Below are 14,157 nucleotides of genomic sequence, written 5' to 3' on the forward strand. Positions count from 1 at the left end.
TACACACAAGAGAATTATTGCATTATAATAAGTAAATACTAGGAAATGGAACTCACCATGCATTAAAAAGTACCTCTTAGTACTTATTCCAGAAATTTAAAAAAAGTTAATTATTATTGCTTTCATTAATGTCATTCAATATATTAATAGTAAATGTAGTTTTATTATCAATTCATTGGGTGGAGAAATATCATTTCTTAAACTGAAATGCCTATTTCCAATTAAAAACAAAAACTTTTAGTACTCTAGAAATAAAAGGTTCTTTCACTTCACAATGAAAGTCTAATAAGAATTCATAGTAAATATCACTCATAAATATCAGAAGCATCCCAATTAAAACCAGGAACTAAATAAAAATTCTCAGTGATACTGTAATTATTCAACACTGTTGGTAAATGCTATATATATATATATATATATATATATATATATATGATGATAAGTTAAGATTATTAACAGATGGCATTAACCTAATTAACCTAAGATAATTAACCTACAGCAGGAGTCAGTAAACTATAGCCTTCACCTGTGAGCTAAGAATGGTTTTTATAATTTTCAACATTTAAAAAAAAAAAAAGAATATGTGACACAGACAATATGCAACCTGCAAAGCCTGGACCTCACAGAACATTTGCTGACTCCTAATCTACAGCACACAGAAGAATCAACTGACAAACTATTACAACCAATAAAACTTATACAAGGTTGCCAGAAACAAAAAGATGAATTAGAAAAGAAAAAACAGAAACAGATGATAGAATTAACTAGAAAAGAGAGAATATGGACTCAACTGGAAAATGTAATTTGAAAAGAAGCCCATTTTAATAGGGAGAAAACCATGAAATAACCAGGAATATCATAGGAACTTCAGAGGAAAGTAAATGCATAGTCATATATTTCAGCATTAAAAGTTATATGTAGCTCATTTCAGAGTGCTAATCATTGAGAAAGAATTCCAACACCTAATTTCTTAGAGACTGAAAGATAAAAATCACTAAAGGACAAAACTTACAACTGATATGATGATGATGATGATAGTGAGCTTGAGATTCTTCATGCACATGGCTCGGGCAAGATTTCTGCTGGTTGTTTTGAAGGTGACAGACTAGGGAAAAAAAAAACATGAATTGTTTGATCCCTGGCAATGACTACATGACGGATTTGCAATAATATCTGCAAAACTTTTACTTTCATTAATTCTGTTCCACTGTTCTTTACACCTTCCCTCTCTTCACATGTAGACTGGCCATTTGTAATCTCTAGATTCCCAAAGCAGGACTCTGCCATATATATAGTAAGCAGTAAACCCATTGCAAAGGGTTCCCTCCTTTTACTTCTGCACTGTAGCAGTACATGTAATGATGACCACTAGAAGTAGTTCTCCCTGCTAGCAGAAAAGCCTTTTTCTCCTTATGCTTCCAGTAAGAAAGTTTCTTTATGAGCCAGTTGGCTGGAAACACATTTGCCTATTCTGCCCCATTTAATCCTGCTATTGTGAACCATAAGAACTGTTTAATTCCCCCAGGAAGTTATGTATTTACTCATATGAGGGCCCAAACCCAAAGAACTTGACTCCTTCAGTTATCCATTTTCTTTTGCAGCATCAATTTCTTAATATATACCGAACCATTCCCACCAGGACACATGCAGTTTCAAACAAACAATAATCACTAATAGTTCAGAAGTTCCACTCCTAGATATATACCCAACAGAGAGGTATGTACAAGTTCAGCTAAAGACATATATAGAAATGTTTCCAATTGCATTATTTGTTTTATTTCAAAACTGGAAACAACCCAAATGCCTACCAACTATACTGCAAAGAATTTAACCGTGCCTGAAAAGGGATCTGACCTTTGCCCTCAGCTCCTGAAAGACAACCTTTTCTTGCTTGGGAACCATGTGCCTGCCAAATAGTAACTGTAGTTTAGTGCAGGGACTAGTCACTCCAGGAAGACCAACTGTATGATTTAGGATAGGGGTTTAGGTCAGACCTAGAGGAGCTTAGACTGTAGACTGAGATTAAGCAAGTAGGCAATCATAAGTCAATCATGCTTATGTAATGAAATTGCAATGAAAAATTAAACAATAAAGTCCTACTATAGCACAGGGAACTATTCAATATTCAATATTCTATAATAAAACCACAATGGAAAAAGACATGAAAAAGAACACATGTATATACACATATATGTATAACTGAATCACTTTGCTGTATACCAGAAACTAGCATAACATTGTATATAAATCAACTATGCTTCAATAAAAACAACAACAAAACTGAGCAATGAAGCCTGGGCAAGCTTCCATGTTGTACAATACTCTGCATATGTTGCAAAATAAATTTATTTGATGGCAAGATAGGAAAAATTTAAATATAAAACATTTTCTCTATCCTTTGGCTTCTTCCCTTCCCTCACTGTGCATTGTATATCTGCATTAGGCATCGACCAAATCTTCTCTATAACCAAAATACCTGCTCAACCATAAAAAACCAACATTCTACCAGAACCAACAAGACAACTTAAAGATAACATTCTTTCTTAATCTTGTAATGGGCCACAATCTGGATTGTGTAAACTGTCAACAATACGTCATTTAATGTCCAGCCCTCTGTCTCAAAAAAACTGATAGAATTGTGCCTTGACTTCCAATGGGCAGAACAGTTCTCAGAGCTTTCTGAGATGCTGTTCCCAGGTTATAATCCTCAAATGTGGCTCAAATAAAATTTTCAATTTCTGTGATCAATGGATTATTTTTTTGTTGACAATGTCATCACACATCTATGCTGGGAGAGTAACAAGCCCACAGGGAGAGAACAACAGAAACTCTGGGTTTGGTACCTCCCCTGAACTCCACCCCAATGTGCTTCTGCTCTTGGTTGAGCTTAATCTGTAACATTTGCCTGTAAAAAACCATAACGGTAGGTATAATAGTTTTCACAAAGTCCTTCTAGCAAGTTATCAAACCTGAGAGTGGTTTGGGGAATTAACAAACTTGCACTTGGTGTCAGAATTGAGGGCTGTTTGGGGACTGTGGCCTCTAAACTGTATATAGTTGGTGAACACTTCTAAGTTGCCTAAACTCTTTACAGTTATTCACAAAGTCACAATAAAGAATCCAAGGAGGAAGAAGATAATATGAAGAAGTAGTAGTAGTGAGCAATGAGCTTCCCTGATGGCTCAGTCAGGAAAGTATCTGCCTGCAATGCAGGAGACACAAGAGACATGGGTTCAATCCCTGGGTCAGGAAGATCCCCTAGAGGATGAAACAGCAGCCCACTCTAGTATTCTTGCATGGAGAGTCCCACAGACAGAGGAGCCTGGCAGGCCACAGACCATGGGGTCACAGAGTCAGACACGACTTAGTGACTACACCACCACCACCAGGGAGCAATAAAACTAATATAGTTAAGTGATTCAATGTATTGAAGATTTCTCCACAAGCCTCAGGTTAATATTCAAACACTAATAAATCACCTACTTAAAACCAATTCAACTAAACAGAACAATTGTTACACCTTACCAAAGCTTTCCGTGGAGACAGGTGGGGGTGGGTATAAGTAGAAAAGAACAAGAAAAAAGAAAAAAAAAAAAAACCTGTGAAAATGACAAGGGCAAGCTGACAAGCCTATGGCCTATCCACTCCATGATGATGATTCCATTAGCAGCTGATGATGCCCTAAAATTGGGTGAAGGACTTGACTAATTTCTCCAAAGAAGATACAACAATAGCCAATAAGCACATAGCTTCCCTGATGGTTCAGATGGTAAACAATCTGCCTGCAATGCAGTGACCCAGGAAGATCACTGGAGTTGGGAAGATCCCCTGGAGAAGGGAATGGCTATTCACTCCAGTATTCAAATTGGGAAAGAAGTATGTGAAGGTCGTATATTGTCACCCTGCTTCTTTAACTTGTATGCAGAATACATCATGCAAAACGTCAGGCTAGATGAATCACAAACTGGAATCAAAACTGCTGGGGGAAATATCAATGACATCAGATATATAGATGATTCTAATCTAATAGCAGAAAGGGAAGAGGAACTAAAGAACCTCTTGATGAGGGTGAAAGAGGAGAGTGAAAAGGCTGGCTTAAAACTAAACATTCCAAAACCTAAGATCATGGCTTCTGGTCCCATCACTTCATGGCAAAGATTAGCCTGGTGAAAAAGTAACTGCAGTTTCAGACTGTGAATTTTAAATCATTATAACTAGGCTCAAACACATTTTTATTAATAAAACAGGAACCATTACAATCAACACATTTTTGCCAGTGTGAAATAAGTTTGTTTATTCCTGTGGCATAAAAATCCATGCTTTGGGATTCGCTGAATTCTTGGGAAGCATTTTCTGCCTCCTGCTGGTTGTGGAAGCATTTTCCTTGCAAAAAGTTGTCGAGATGCTTGAAGAACTGGCAGTCTGTTGGTAAGAGGTCAGGTGTTGAATATGATTGATGAGGCAAAGCTTCATAGCCCAGTTCATTCAATTTTTGAAACACTGATTGTGTGACGTATATTGTCATGAAGAAGAATCGGGCCCTCCTATTGACCAATGCTGGATGCAAGAGTTGCCAATTTTAGTGCATTTCATCAATTTGCTGAGCATACTTCTCAGATGTAACAGTTTTCTTGGGATTCAGAAAGTTGTAGTAGATCAGACAGGCAGCAGACCACCAAACAGTGACCAAGACCTTTTTTTGGTGCAAGTTTGGCTCTGGGAAGTGCTTTGGAGCTTCTTCGAGGTCCAACCACTGAGATGGCCATCGCCAGTTATTGTAAAAATCCATTTTTCATTGCATGTCACAATCCAATCAAGAAATGGTTCATTGTTGTAGTACAGAATAAGAGAAGGCTACACTTCAAAACAATGATTTTTTTGATTTGTGGGCAGTTCATTTGATAAGGCACCTACTTATCAAACTTTTTCACCTTTCCAATTTGCCTCAAATGCCAAATGACCATAAAATGGTTGATGCTGAGTTCTTGGGCAACCTCTTGTGGTGTTTTAAGAGCATCAGCTTCAACAATGCTCTCAATTGGTCGTCATCAACTTCCAATAACCAGCCACTGTGCTCCTCATCTTCAAGGCTCTTGTCTCCTCTGCAAAACTACTTGAACCACCACTGTATTGTATGTTCATTAGCAGTTCCTGGCCCAAATGCATTGCTGATGTTGGGAGTTGTCACTGCTGCTTTATGACTCATTTTGAACTCAAATAAGAAAACTGCTCGAATTTGCTTTTTGTTCAACATCATTTCCCTAGACTAAAATAAATATAAAATAAACAGCAATAAGTCGTTAGCAAAAAAAAAAAAAAAAAACAAATAAAGCGAGAAGTGTGCATTAAAATGATGTATAACATAACCACATTTACTTAAGAATGTATTCAGCAAAGTGCAACAATGTAAAACCATAATTACTTTTGCACCAACCTACTAGAAGGGGAAACAGTGATAGATTTTATTTTCTTGGGCTCTAAAATCATTGCGGATGGTGACTGCAGCCATGAACTTAAAAGAGACCTGCTCTTTGGAAGGAAAGCTATGACAAATCTGACAGCATATTAAGAAGCAGGGACATCACTTTGCCAACAAAGGTTTGTATAGTCAAAGCTATGGTTTTTCCAGTAGTCAGGTATGGATGTGAGAGTTGAACCATAAGGAAGGCTGAGTGCCAAAGAACTAATGCTTTGAAATTGTGGTGCTGGACAAGACTCTTGAGAGTCCCTTGGACTGCAAGGAGATCAAATCAGTCCATCCTAAAGGAAATCAGTCCTGAATATTCATTGAAAGGATGGATGCTGAAGCTGAAGCTCCAATACTTTGGCTACCTGATGCAAAGAGCCAACTCAATGAAAGAGACTCTGATGCTAGGAAAGATTGAAGGCAAAAGGAGAAGGGTAGTGACAGAGGATAAGATGGTTGGATGGCATCACGGACCCAATGGACATGAGTTTGAGCAAACTCTGGGAGATAGTGAAGGACAGGGAAGCCTGGCATGATGCAGTCCATGGGGTCAAAGAGTCAGACACGACTCTGTGACTATACAACAACAAATAAGCACATGGCAAGATGATTAACATCACTAGTCATTGTTGTTGTTTCAGTTGCCAAATCCTGTCCAACTCTCTGTGTCCCCATGAACTGTAGCCTGCCAGGCTCCTCTCTGTCCATGGGATTTCCCAGGCAAGAATACTAGAGTGGGTTGCCACTTCCCTCTCCAAGGGATCTTCACAACCCAGGGATCAAACCTGTGTCTCCTGCATTTCAGGTGGATTCTTTACTGTTGATCCACCATGGGAAGCCCCATTAATCATTAGGGAAATGAAAATCAAAACCACAATGATCCCACTTCATACCAATGAGCATGGTTATAATAAAAATATGGAAAATAACAAGTGTTGGTGAAGATGTGGAAAAACTGGTATCCTTGTACATATATATATAGTGGACATATATGTATACATATACATATACATATAGTGGGACTATAAAATGGTGCAGTAGTTAAAAAAAAATGTTTGGTAGTCCCTCAAAAAGCTAAACACAGGATTACCATATGATCCAACAATTCCACTCCCCCATAAATACCCAAAGTAACTGAAAGCAGGGACTTGAATGAATACTTGTAATGCCAGTGTTCATAGAAGCATAATTCACAAGAGCCCAAAGATGGAAATAACTCAATGGTCAATCAACAGATGAATGAATAAAAAAAGTGGTATATCCATATGATGGAATATTATTCAGGCATAAAAAGAAATTAAGTTCTGATACATGCAACAACACGGATGAAACTTGAAAATATGATGCTAAGTGAAATAAGCAAGGCACAAAAGAACAAATAACTATAGGATTCCAATTATAGGTATCTAGAAAAGGAAATTCATAGACAAAAAGTAGATAAGAGGTTATCAGGGGCTGAGGAGAGTAGGAATGGGAAGTAATTGGTTAACAGTTGCAGAATTTCTGTTTGGAACAATGACAAAGTTTTGTACATTGATAGCTATGACAGTTGTGCAACACTGTAAATATAATTAATGTCACTGAATTATACACTAAACTGGTTAAATGGGAAATTTATTATATATATTTCAAAATTAGAAAAATATAATATGCCAAAGCCCACTGAACTGTATACTTTAAATGGGTTAACTGTATGGTCTGTGGTTTATTTATAAATAAATAAATTTAAAAAGCTGTTAAAAGATCAAGAGGTGATAAAATGAAACAATTTTTTAAATACTTGAATAAAGAAATAAAAAAGAGGAACAAAGAAGACAGAGCAAATAAAAACCAAAGCACAACATAGCTTACTTAAACCCAACTCTTCCAATATTTACATTATACATAAATGGAATAAACATTTCAATTATAAGCACACTTTATATATTCAAGAACATAAAGGAAAGCTTGCAAATGTTTAAGGAGATAACACAAAAGATATAAAAAAGATCCCTGTAGAGATGAAAAATACATAAAATGGGAGTAACAGATTATAAACTGCAGAAGAAAAAGACAAGTAAACTCAAAGACATAGTAACAGAAACTATCCTAAACGAAACACAGAAAGAAAAAAGACCAAAAAATAATGAACAGAGCATCAGTGAGTCGTGGGACAACTTCAAATAGTTTAATGTACATATAGTTGGACTACTAGAAGGAAAGGACAAAAAAATATTTGAAGAAACAATAGCTGACTATTTTCATAATTTGATTAAAATCTACAAACTCACACTTCAACAAACTGAAAGCTGAATAAACATGAAGAAAACTACACTAAAGTATATTATAATGAAATATCTTAAAACCAATGATAGAAAAATGTTAAAAGCACCCAGAGGGGGAAAAAGACACATTATATATGCAAAAGCATCAATGGAATTTTTGTCAGAAACAACATAAAAGACAGCAATGAAATATCTTTAAAATATTGAATGAAAAAACTAATGCAAAATTCTATTCTGTGAAAATATCTTTTAAAAAAAGGAAATGAAAGACTTCAGATATACAAATACTGAAAGAATTCATTATTAGCAGACCTACAATGCAAGAAATTTTAAAAGACGTCCTATAAGCAGAAAGAAAATGTCACCAGACGGAAATCTGGACCTACAGGAAAAAAATGAAGCAAGTTACCAGAAATATTAACTACACGTGTAAACAGAAATGATGTTTTTTTTAACTATTTAAATCTCTTTAAAAGATAATCAACTGCTTAAACAAAGAAAACAACAGAAAGAGGTGAGGGGAAGAAAGAACAGATGGTACAACAGGAAACAAATAGTAACATGGTAGATTTAAAATCTTCCCACACAGAAAACTCCAGGCTGGGACTGCCTCACTGGTGAATTCTTCCAAATAACTAAGGAATAGATAATTTCAATAGTACTAGCAAAAAACTCTTTTGGAGAACAGAGAGATGCAGGTAACACTTTTCAACCTGTTTGTTGGGGCTAGCATATCTCTGATACCAAAGCTCCAAAATAAAAGTAAATGACACACCAACGTCCCTCATGAACAAAGATGCAAAATTCCTGAATAGGTCAACAGCAATCCAGTAAGATATTATATAAAAAGGATAATGGATCATGACCTTGCAGGAATGCAAGGCTGGTTTAACATTCAGAAATAAATATTAATTTAGTAAGTTAAGTTCAGTAATATTAACTGAATAAAAGAGAAAAACTATATAATTCTCTCAGTAAGTAAATAGAGAAAAAATATTTGATAAAATTCATGAATAACTTTCAAATGAGGAATTGAAAGAACTTCTTTCATCTGATAAAGTGTACCTATAAAAAAATCAACAACATAACTGAAAATACTGAGTATTTCCCCACAAGATGTGCTCCATGCAAGAATGTCTGTCTATTCTTATGACTTGTCTTCACTATCATGTAGGTTCTAGTCAGTGTAATAAGACAAGGAAAAGAAATAAAAAGCAAGCATCTACCAAAAATGCTAGTAGAATAAGTGAATTTTGCAAAGTTGCAGGATACAAACCAGGTCAATATATAAAAATCAACTTCATTTCTATATATGAGAATAAATATTGAAAACAAAATTTTAAATTTACAATAGAACAAAAACCATGAAATTCTCAAAGGTAAATTTCACAAAGTATGTGCAAGACTTGTATACAAAAAACTAAAAAACACTGTTAAGAAAAATTAAAGAAATTCTATGCAAAGCAGAGATATGCCAGGTTAATGCATAGGAAGACTCAAGGCTGTCAAGATTCCCAAATTTCCCTAAATTGACTTATTAAATGCAATCACAAAGACACATTTTAAAAAAAATAAAAGGATGGAAAATAACAGGCTTATTCTGAAACATAAATGGAAATGCAAAGGACCTGAAATGGTGAAGACAATCCTGGAGAAGAACATCGTGAAGAACTTAGGGAATTCTATAAAGCTCAGTTAGCAATACAGTGTGGTACTGGCATAAAGGCAGACAGACAGACTATGGAACAAAATAAAGAACACAGAATTAAAGCCCAAAGAGAAGAATGGATAAACCAATTGTGGTTGGTAGATTTATACGATGGAATATGCAGTACAAAAAATAAAAATAATAAATTATTACTACACTCAACACCATGAACAAATCTCATAGGCATACTGGTGAGTGAAAGAGGCCAGACAGAAAAGAATATATAACATATGATTCCATTTTTCTATACATTCTAAGAACAGGAAAAAACACTATCTAGGGTGATGTAAGTCATAAAAATGACCTGTTAGGGACTGTTAACTGGAAGAGGCATGAGGCAGTTTTCTGAGGTGTTGATAGTGTTTCATATCTTAATATATGTCTTGATCTAGGTGGTATTTGGGATTCCCTGGTGGCCCAGTCAGTAAAGAATCTGCCTGCAATGAGGGAGACCTGGGTTTGATCCCTGGGCTGGAAAGATCCACTGGAAAAGGGAAAGGCTACCCACTCCAGTATTCTGGCCTAGAGAATCACTTAGGACAGAGGAGCCTGGCGGGCTGCAGTCCATGGGGTCACAAAGAATCGACACACTTGAGCAACTAAGCACAGCGTAATACAGGTGGTATTTACATGGGTATGTTGTTGTTGTTTAGTTGCTAAGTTGTGTCTGACTCTTTTGCGGCCCCATGAAACTGCAAGGTTCTTCTGTCTATGGGATTTTCCAGGCAAGAAAACTGGAGTGGGTTGCCATTTCCTTCTCCAGGGGATCTTCCCTACCCTGGGATCGAATCTGTGTTTCCTACATTGCAGGTGGATTCTTTATCACTGAGCCACCTGTGAGTCCTGTTCAGTTCAGCTCAGCTCAGTCATGTCCGACTATGGACTGCAGCAAGCCAGGCTTCTCTGTCCATTATCAACTTCCAGAGCTTATGCAAACTCATATCCACTGACTCAGTGATGCCATCCAATCATCTTATCCTCTGTCTTCCCCTTCTCCTCCAGCCCTCAATCTTACCCGGCAACCCACTCCAGGGTCTTTTCAAATCAGTCAGTTCTTCGCATCAGGTAGCCAAAGTACTGGAGCTTCAGCTTCAGCATCAGTCCTTCCAATGAACACCCAGGACTGATTTCCTTTAGGATGGACTGGATGGATCTCCTTGCAGTCTAAGGGATTCTCAAGAGTCTTCTCCAACACCACAGTTTAAAAGCATCAATACTTTGGCACTCAGCTTTCTTTATCCTCCAACTCTCACATTCACACATGACTACTGGAAAACCATAGCTTTGACAAGATGGACCTTTGTCAGCAAAGTAATGTCTCTGCTTTTTAATATGCTGTCTAGGTTGGTCATAGCTTTTCTTCCAAGGAGCAACTGTCTTTTAATTTCACGGTTGCAGTCACCACCTGAAGTGATTTTGGAGCCCAATAAAATAAAGTCTGTCACTGTTTCCATTGTTTCCCCATCTATTTGCCATGAAGTGCTGGGACCAGATGCCATGATCTTCGTTTTCTGAATGTTGAGTTTTAAGCCAACTTTTTCACTCTCCTCTTTCACTTTCTTTTTTTTTTTTATTTTTTATTTTTTTGTGGTCTTTTTTTTTAATTTTATTTTATTTTTAAACTTTACATAATTGTATTAGTTTTGCCAAATATCAAAATGAATCCGCCACAGGCATACATGTGTTCCCCATCCTGAACCCTCCTCCCTCCTCCCTCCCCACACCATCCCTCTGGGTCGTCCCAGTGCACCAGCCCCAAGCATCCAGTATCGCGCATCGAACCTGGACTGGCAACTCGTTTCTTACATGATATTCTAGGCTCTTTAGTTCTTCACTTTCTGCCATAAGGGTCGTGTTATCTGCATATCTGAGGTTACTGATATTTCCCTCAGCAATCTTGATTCCAACTGTGCTTCATCCAGGCCGGCATTTCACCTGATATATTCTGAATAGAAGTTAAATAAGCAGGGTGATGATATACAGCCTCGATGTACTCCTTTCCAATTTGGAACCAGTCTTTTGTTCCATGTCCAGTTCTAAATGTTGCTTCTTGACCTGCATACAGATTTCAGATCTCAGGAGGCAGGTCAGGTGGTTTGGTATTTCCATCTCTTGAAGAATTTTCCATAGTTTGCTGTGATCTACACAAAGGCTTTGGTGTAGTCAATAAATCAGAAGTAGATGTTTTTCTGGAACTCTCTTGCCTTTTTGATGATCCAACGGATGTTGGCAATTTGACCTCTAGTTCCTCTGCCTTTTCTAAACCCAGCTTGAACATCTGGAAGTTCACGGTTCACGTACTGTTGAAGCCCAGCTTGGAGAATTTTCAGCATTATTCTGCTAGTGTGTGAGGTGAGTGCAATTGTGCAGTGGTCTGAACATTCTTTGGCATTGCCTTTCTTTGGGATTGGAGTGAAAACTGACCTTTTCTAGTCCTGTGGCCACTGCTGAATTTTCCAAATTTGCTGGCATATTGAGTGCAGCACTTTAACAGCATCATCTTTTAGGATTTGAAATAGCTCAACTGGAATTCCATCACCATGAACAGTATGAACCCCATTAACAGTATGAGAACCCCATGAACAGTATGAAAAGGGAAGCCTGCTACAGAGGTACAAACATATATATATATATAAAATAACTGAGCTGCACATTTATTAATAGTACACTTGCTGTACTTTGCTGTATTTGTTATTCTTCCATAAAAAGAGGCAGCAGTTAGTTAATTAATACCTTTTATTATTCTGAGTCATTTAGTCAACAAAATTAAGAAGGCTTTTTTTTTTTTTTTCTGGAAAAGTGCAGACTCTATTAGTACTGGTCAAACACAGGCCACTACGGCTAAAAAAGGTCATTTCCAGGGATTAAGGGGGCTTCCCAAGTGGCTCAGTGGTAAAGTATCTGCTCACCAATGCATGAGACACCAGTTTGATCCCTGGGTCAGGAATATCTCCTGGAAAAGGAAATGGCAACCCACTCCAGTATTCTTGTCTGGGAAATCCCATGGACAGAGGAGCCTGGTGGGGCAATAGACCATAGAGTCGCAAAGAATCAGACACAACTGGGTGACTAAATAATAACAACCAGGGATCAAGAATAACTAAGAGATGGACTAAGTGAGTGAGTGACAGTCACTCAGTTGTGTCCGACGGACTGGAAGTACCAAAAATCTGCCAGCAGATTTACAATCAGATAACGTGTCTTCCCTCTTTGTCCCCAAGCAATGGTTTACAAAGTGAGACATTATAGAAGCCTGGTGTTTTGACTTCCTGCATGGTGGCACCCTTCCTTCAATTTCCATGTACTTTGGCTAAAGACCACACTATTCTCCTAAGATCCACTGTTAATAGATGTCCCTGTAAAACTAACAATAACAATAAACCTTTAAATAGCTCTTACTATATATATGACACTGTAAGGGACTTTGCATGCATTGTGTGCTTTAACCCTCAAAATACTATGAAAAAGATACATCTCCATTTTATATATGATGATTGGAGGCACAGGGAGGTTAAGTAACTTGCCTAAGGTCACAAAACTAGTGAGTGGCAGAGATGGGATTCAGTCTCAGGCAACAGACTCTAGAGCTTGTGCTGTAAACCACTACAATCTAGCTGTCAGTTAAGAATGAACAAGACTTCTACTCTTCATGTAAATTTGCAGATCCAAACTGTGACTGATCTCTGCCCTCCTTCTATTCATTATCTATTCACTTCTTCTATATCTATCATCCTTCAAAACTTTCATCTGGTAACCAAATGGAAAATGCAGAGACACACATTAATTGCAGCAAGAGTAGATTACAGGGACATGTCAGTCTCTGCCTCTTGCTTAATACAAAGAAAAGTCAAACTCTCATGGTAAGCAAGTAAGTGACTTTACTGTCTGGTTTTCGGCATTCATCATGGGTCACAAGTGGCCTGTACTTTTGTTCTGTGTGTTACAAAATGTACACTTCTATGCAGCTGAAGTGCTAAGTTATGTAGGCACCAATCCAAGCTTTAAAAAAAAAAAAAACTGTTCTTTTACACTGAGTATATTTTCCAAACAAAAGCTTCCTTAATGGCTATTAATAAGTTTCTATGCCTCAGTGTTATCCTCCTCATCACAAAGTAATCATGTAACAGGGGTTAGAAAGGAAAAAAAAAAAAACTCCACTAAAGTATCAATTTTAAGACATTTCCCTATTATTTTAGCCATTAACCACAGTATTTCTACTTTACAATACTATCATATCCCATACTTACCGAATCCACAAGATTTTCTGTTTTATCTATTAACAATTCCAATCTTTCGCCTCGCTGAGCTACCAGATCTGAAAATGTTGGGAAAAGAAAAAATATCATGTTCATATTACAAAATTGCTAATTATGGCTTTAATACAAATCGGATTTTAATTATAGTTGATATTCTTGACAACTCATATTTACTACATAAGCACTTACATCTTGAAGAAATAAAAGACTGTACTCAACTCTGGCAGATATAAGGGTTTCCCAAGTGCCTCAATGGTAAAGAGTCCACCTGCCAAGCAGGAGATGCTGGTTTGATTCCTGGTTAGGGAAGATACCCTGGACGAGAAAATGGCAACCCACTCCAGTTTCTTGCCTGGAAATCCCACGGACAAAGGAGCCTGGTGGGCTACAGTCCATCGAGTTGCAAAGAGTCGGACAAGACTGAGCAAAGGGGTGTGCACGTCAGACACAAACAGATAAATG

The 14,157-nt window shown here is 37.2% G+C and overlaps 1 protein-coding gene across 4 annotated transcripts in view; it reads right to left on the bottom strand.

Moving 5' to 3' along the window:
* The window catches only part of VAMP7 (vesicle associated membrane protein 7), a 90,287-nt gene that overhangs the window by 6,251 nt on the left and 69,879 nt on the right, over positions 1–14,157 (bottom strand). For 3 of the 4 annotated variants that reach the window (XM_070365409.1, XM_005900050.3, XM_005900049.3), the window contains 2 exons: positions 13,687–13,754; positions 1,013–1,105 (listed from right to left, as the gene is read on the bottom strand). In XM_070365409.1, the coding sequence (XP_070221510.1) occupies positions 1,013–1,105; positions 13,687–13,754 (161 nt within the window). The remainder of the gene's footprint in view (positions 1–1,012; positions 1,106–13,686; positions 13,755–14,157) is intronic. The other variant, XM_070365408.1, reaches the window with a different exon arrangement.

This window comes from Bos mutus, chromosome X, assembly GCF_027580195.1.
Source record: "Bos mutus isolate GX-2022 chromosome X, NWIPB_WYAK_1.1, whole genome shotgun sequence".
Classification (NCBI taxonomy): domain Eukaryota; kingdom Metazoa; phylum Chordata; class Mammalia; order Artiodactyla; family Bovidae; genus Bos; species Bos mutus.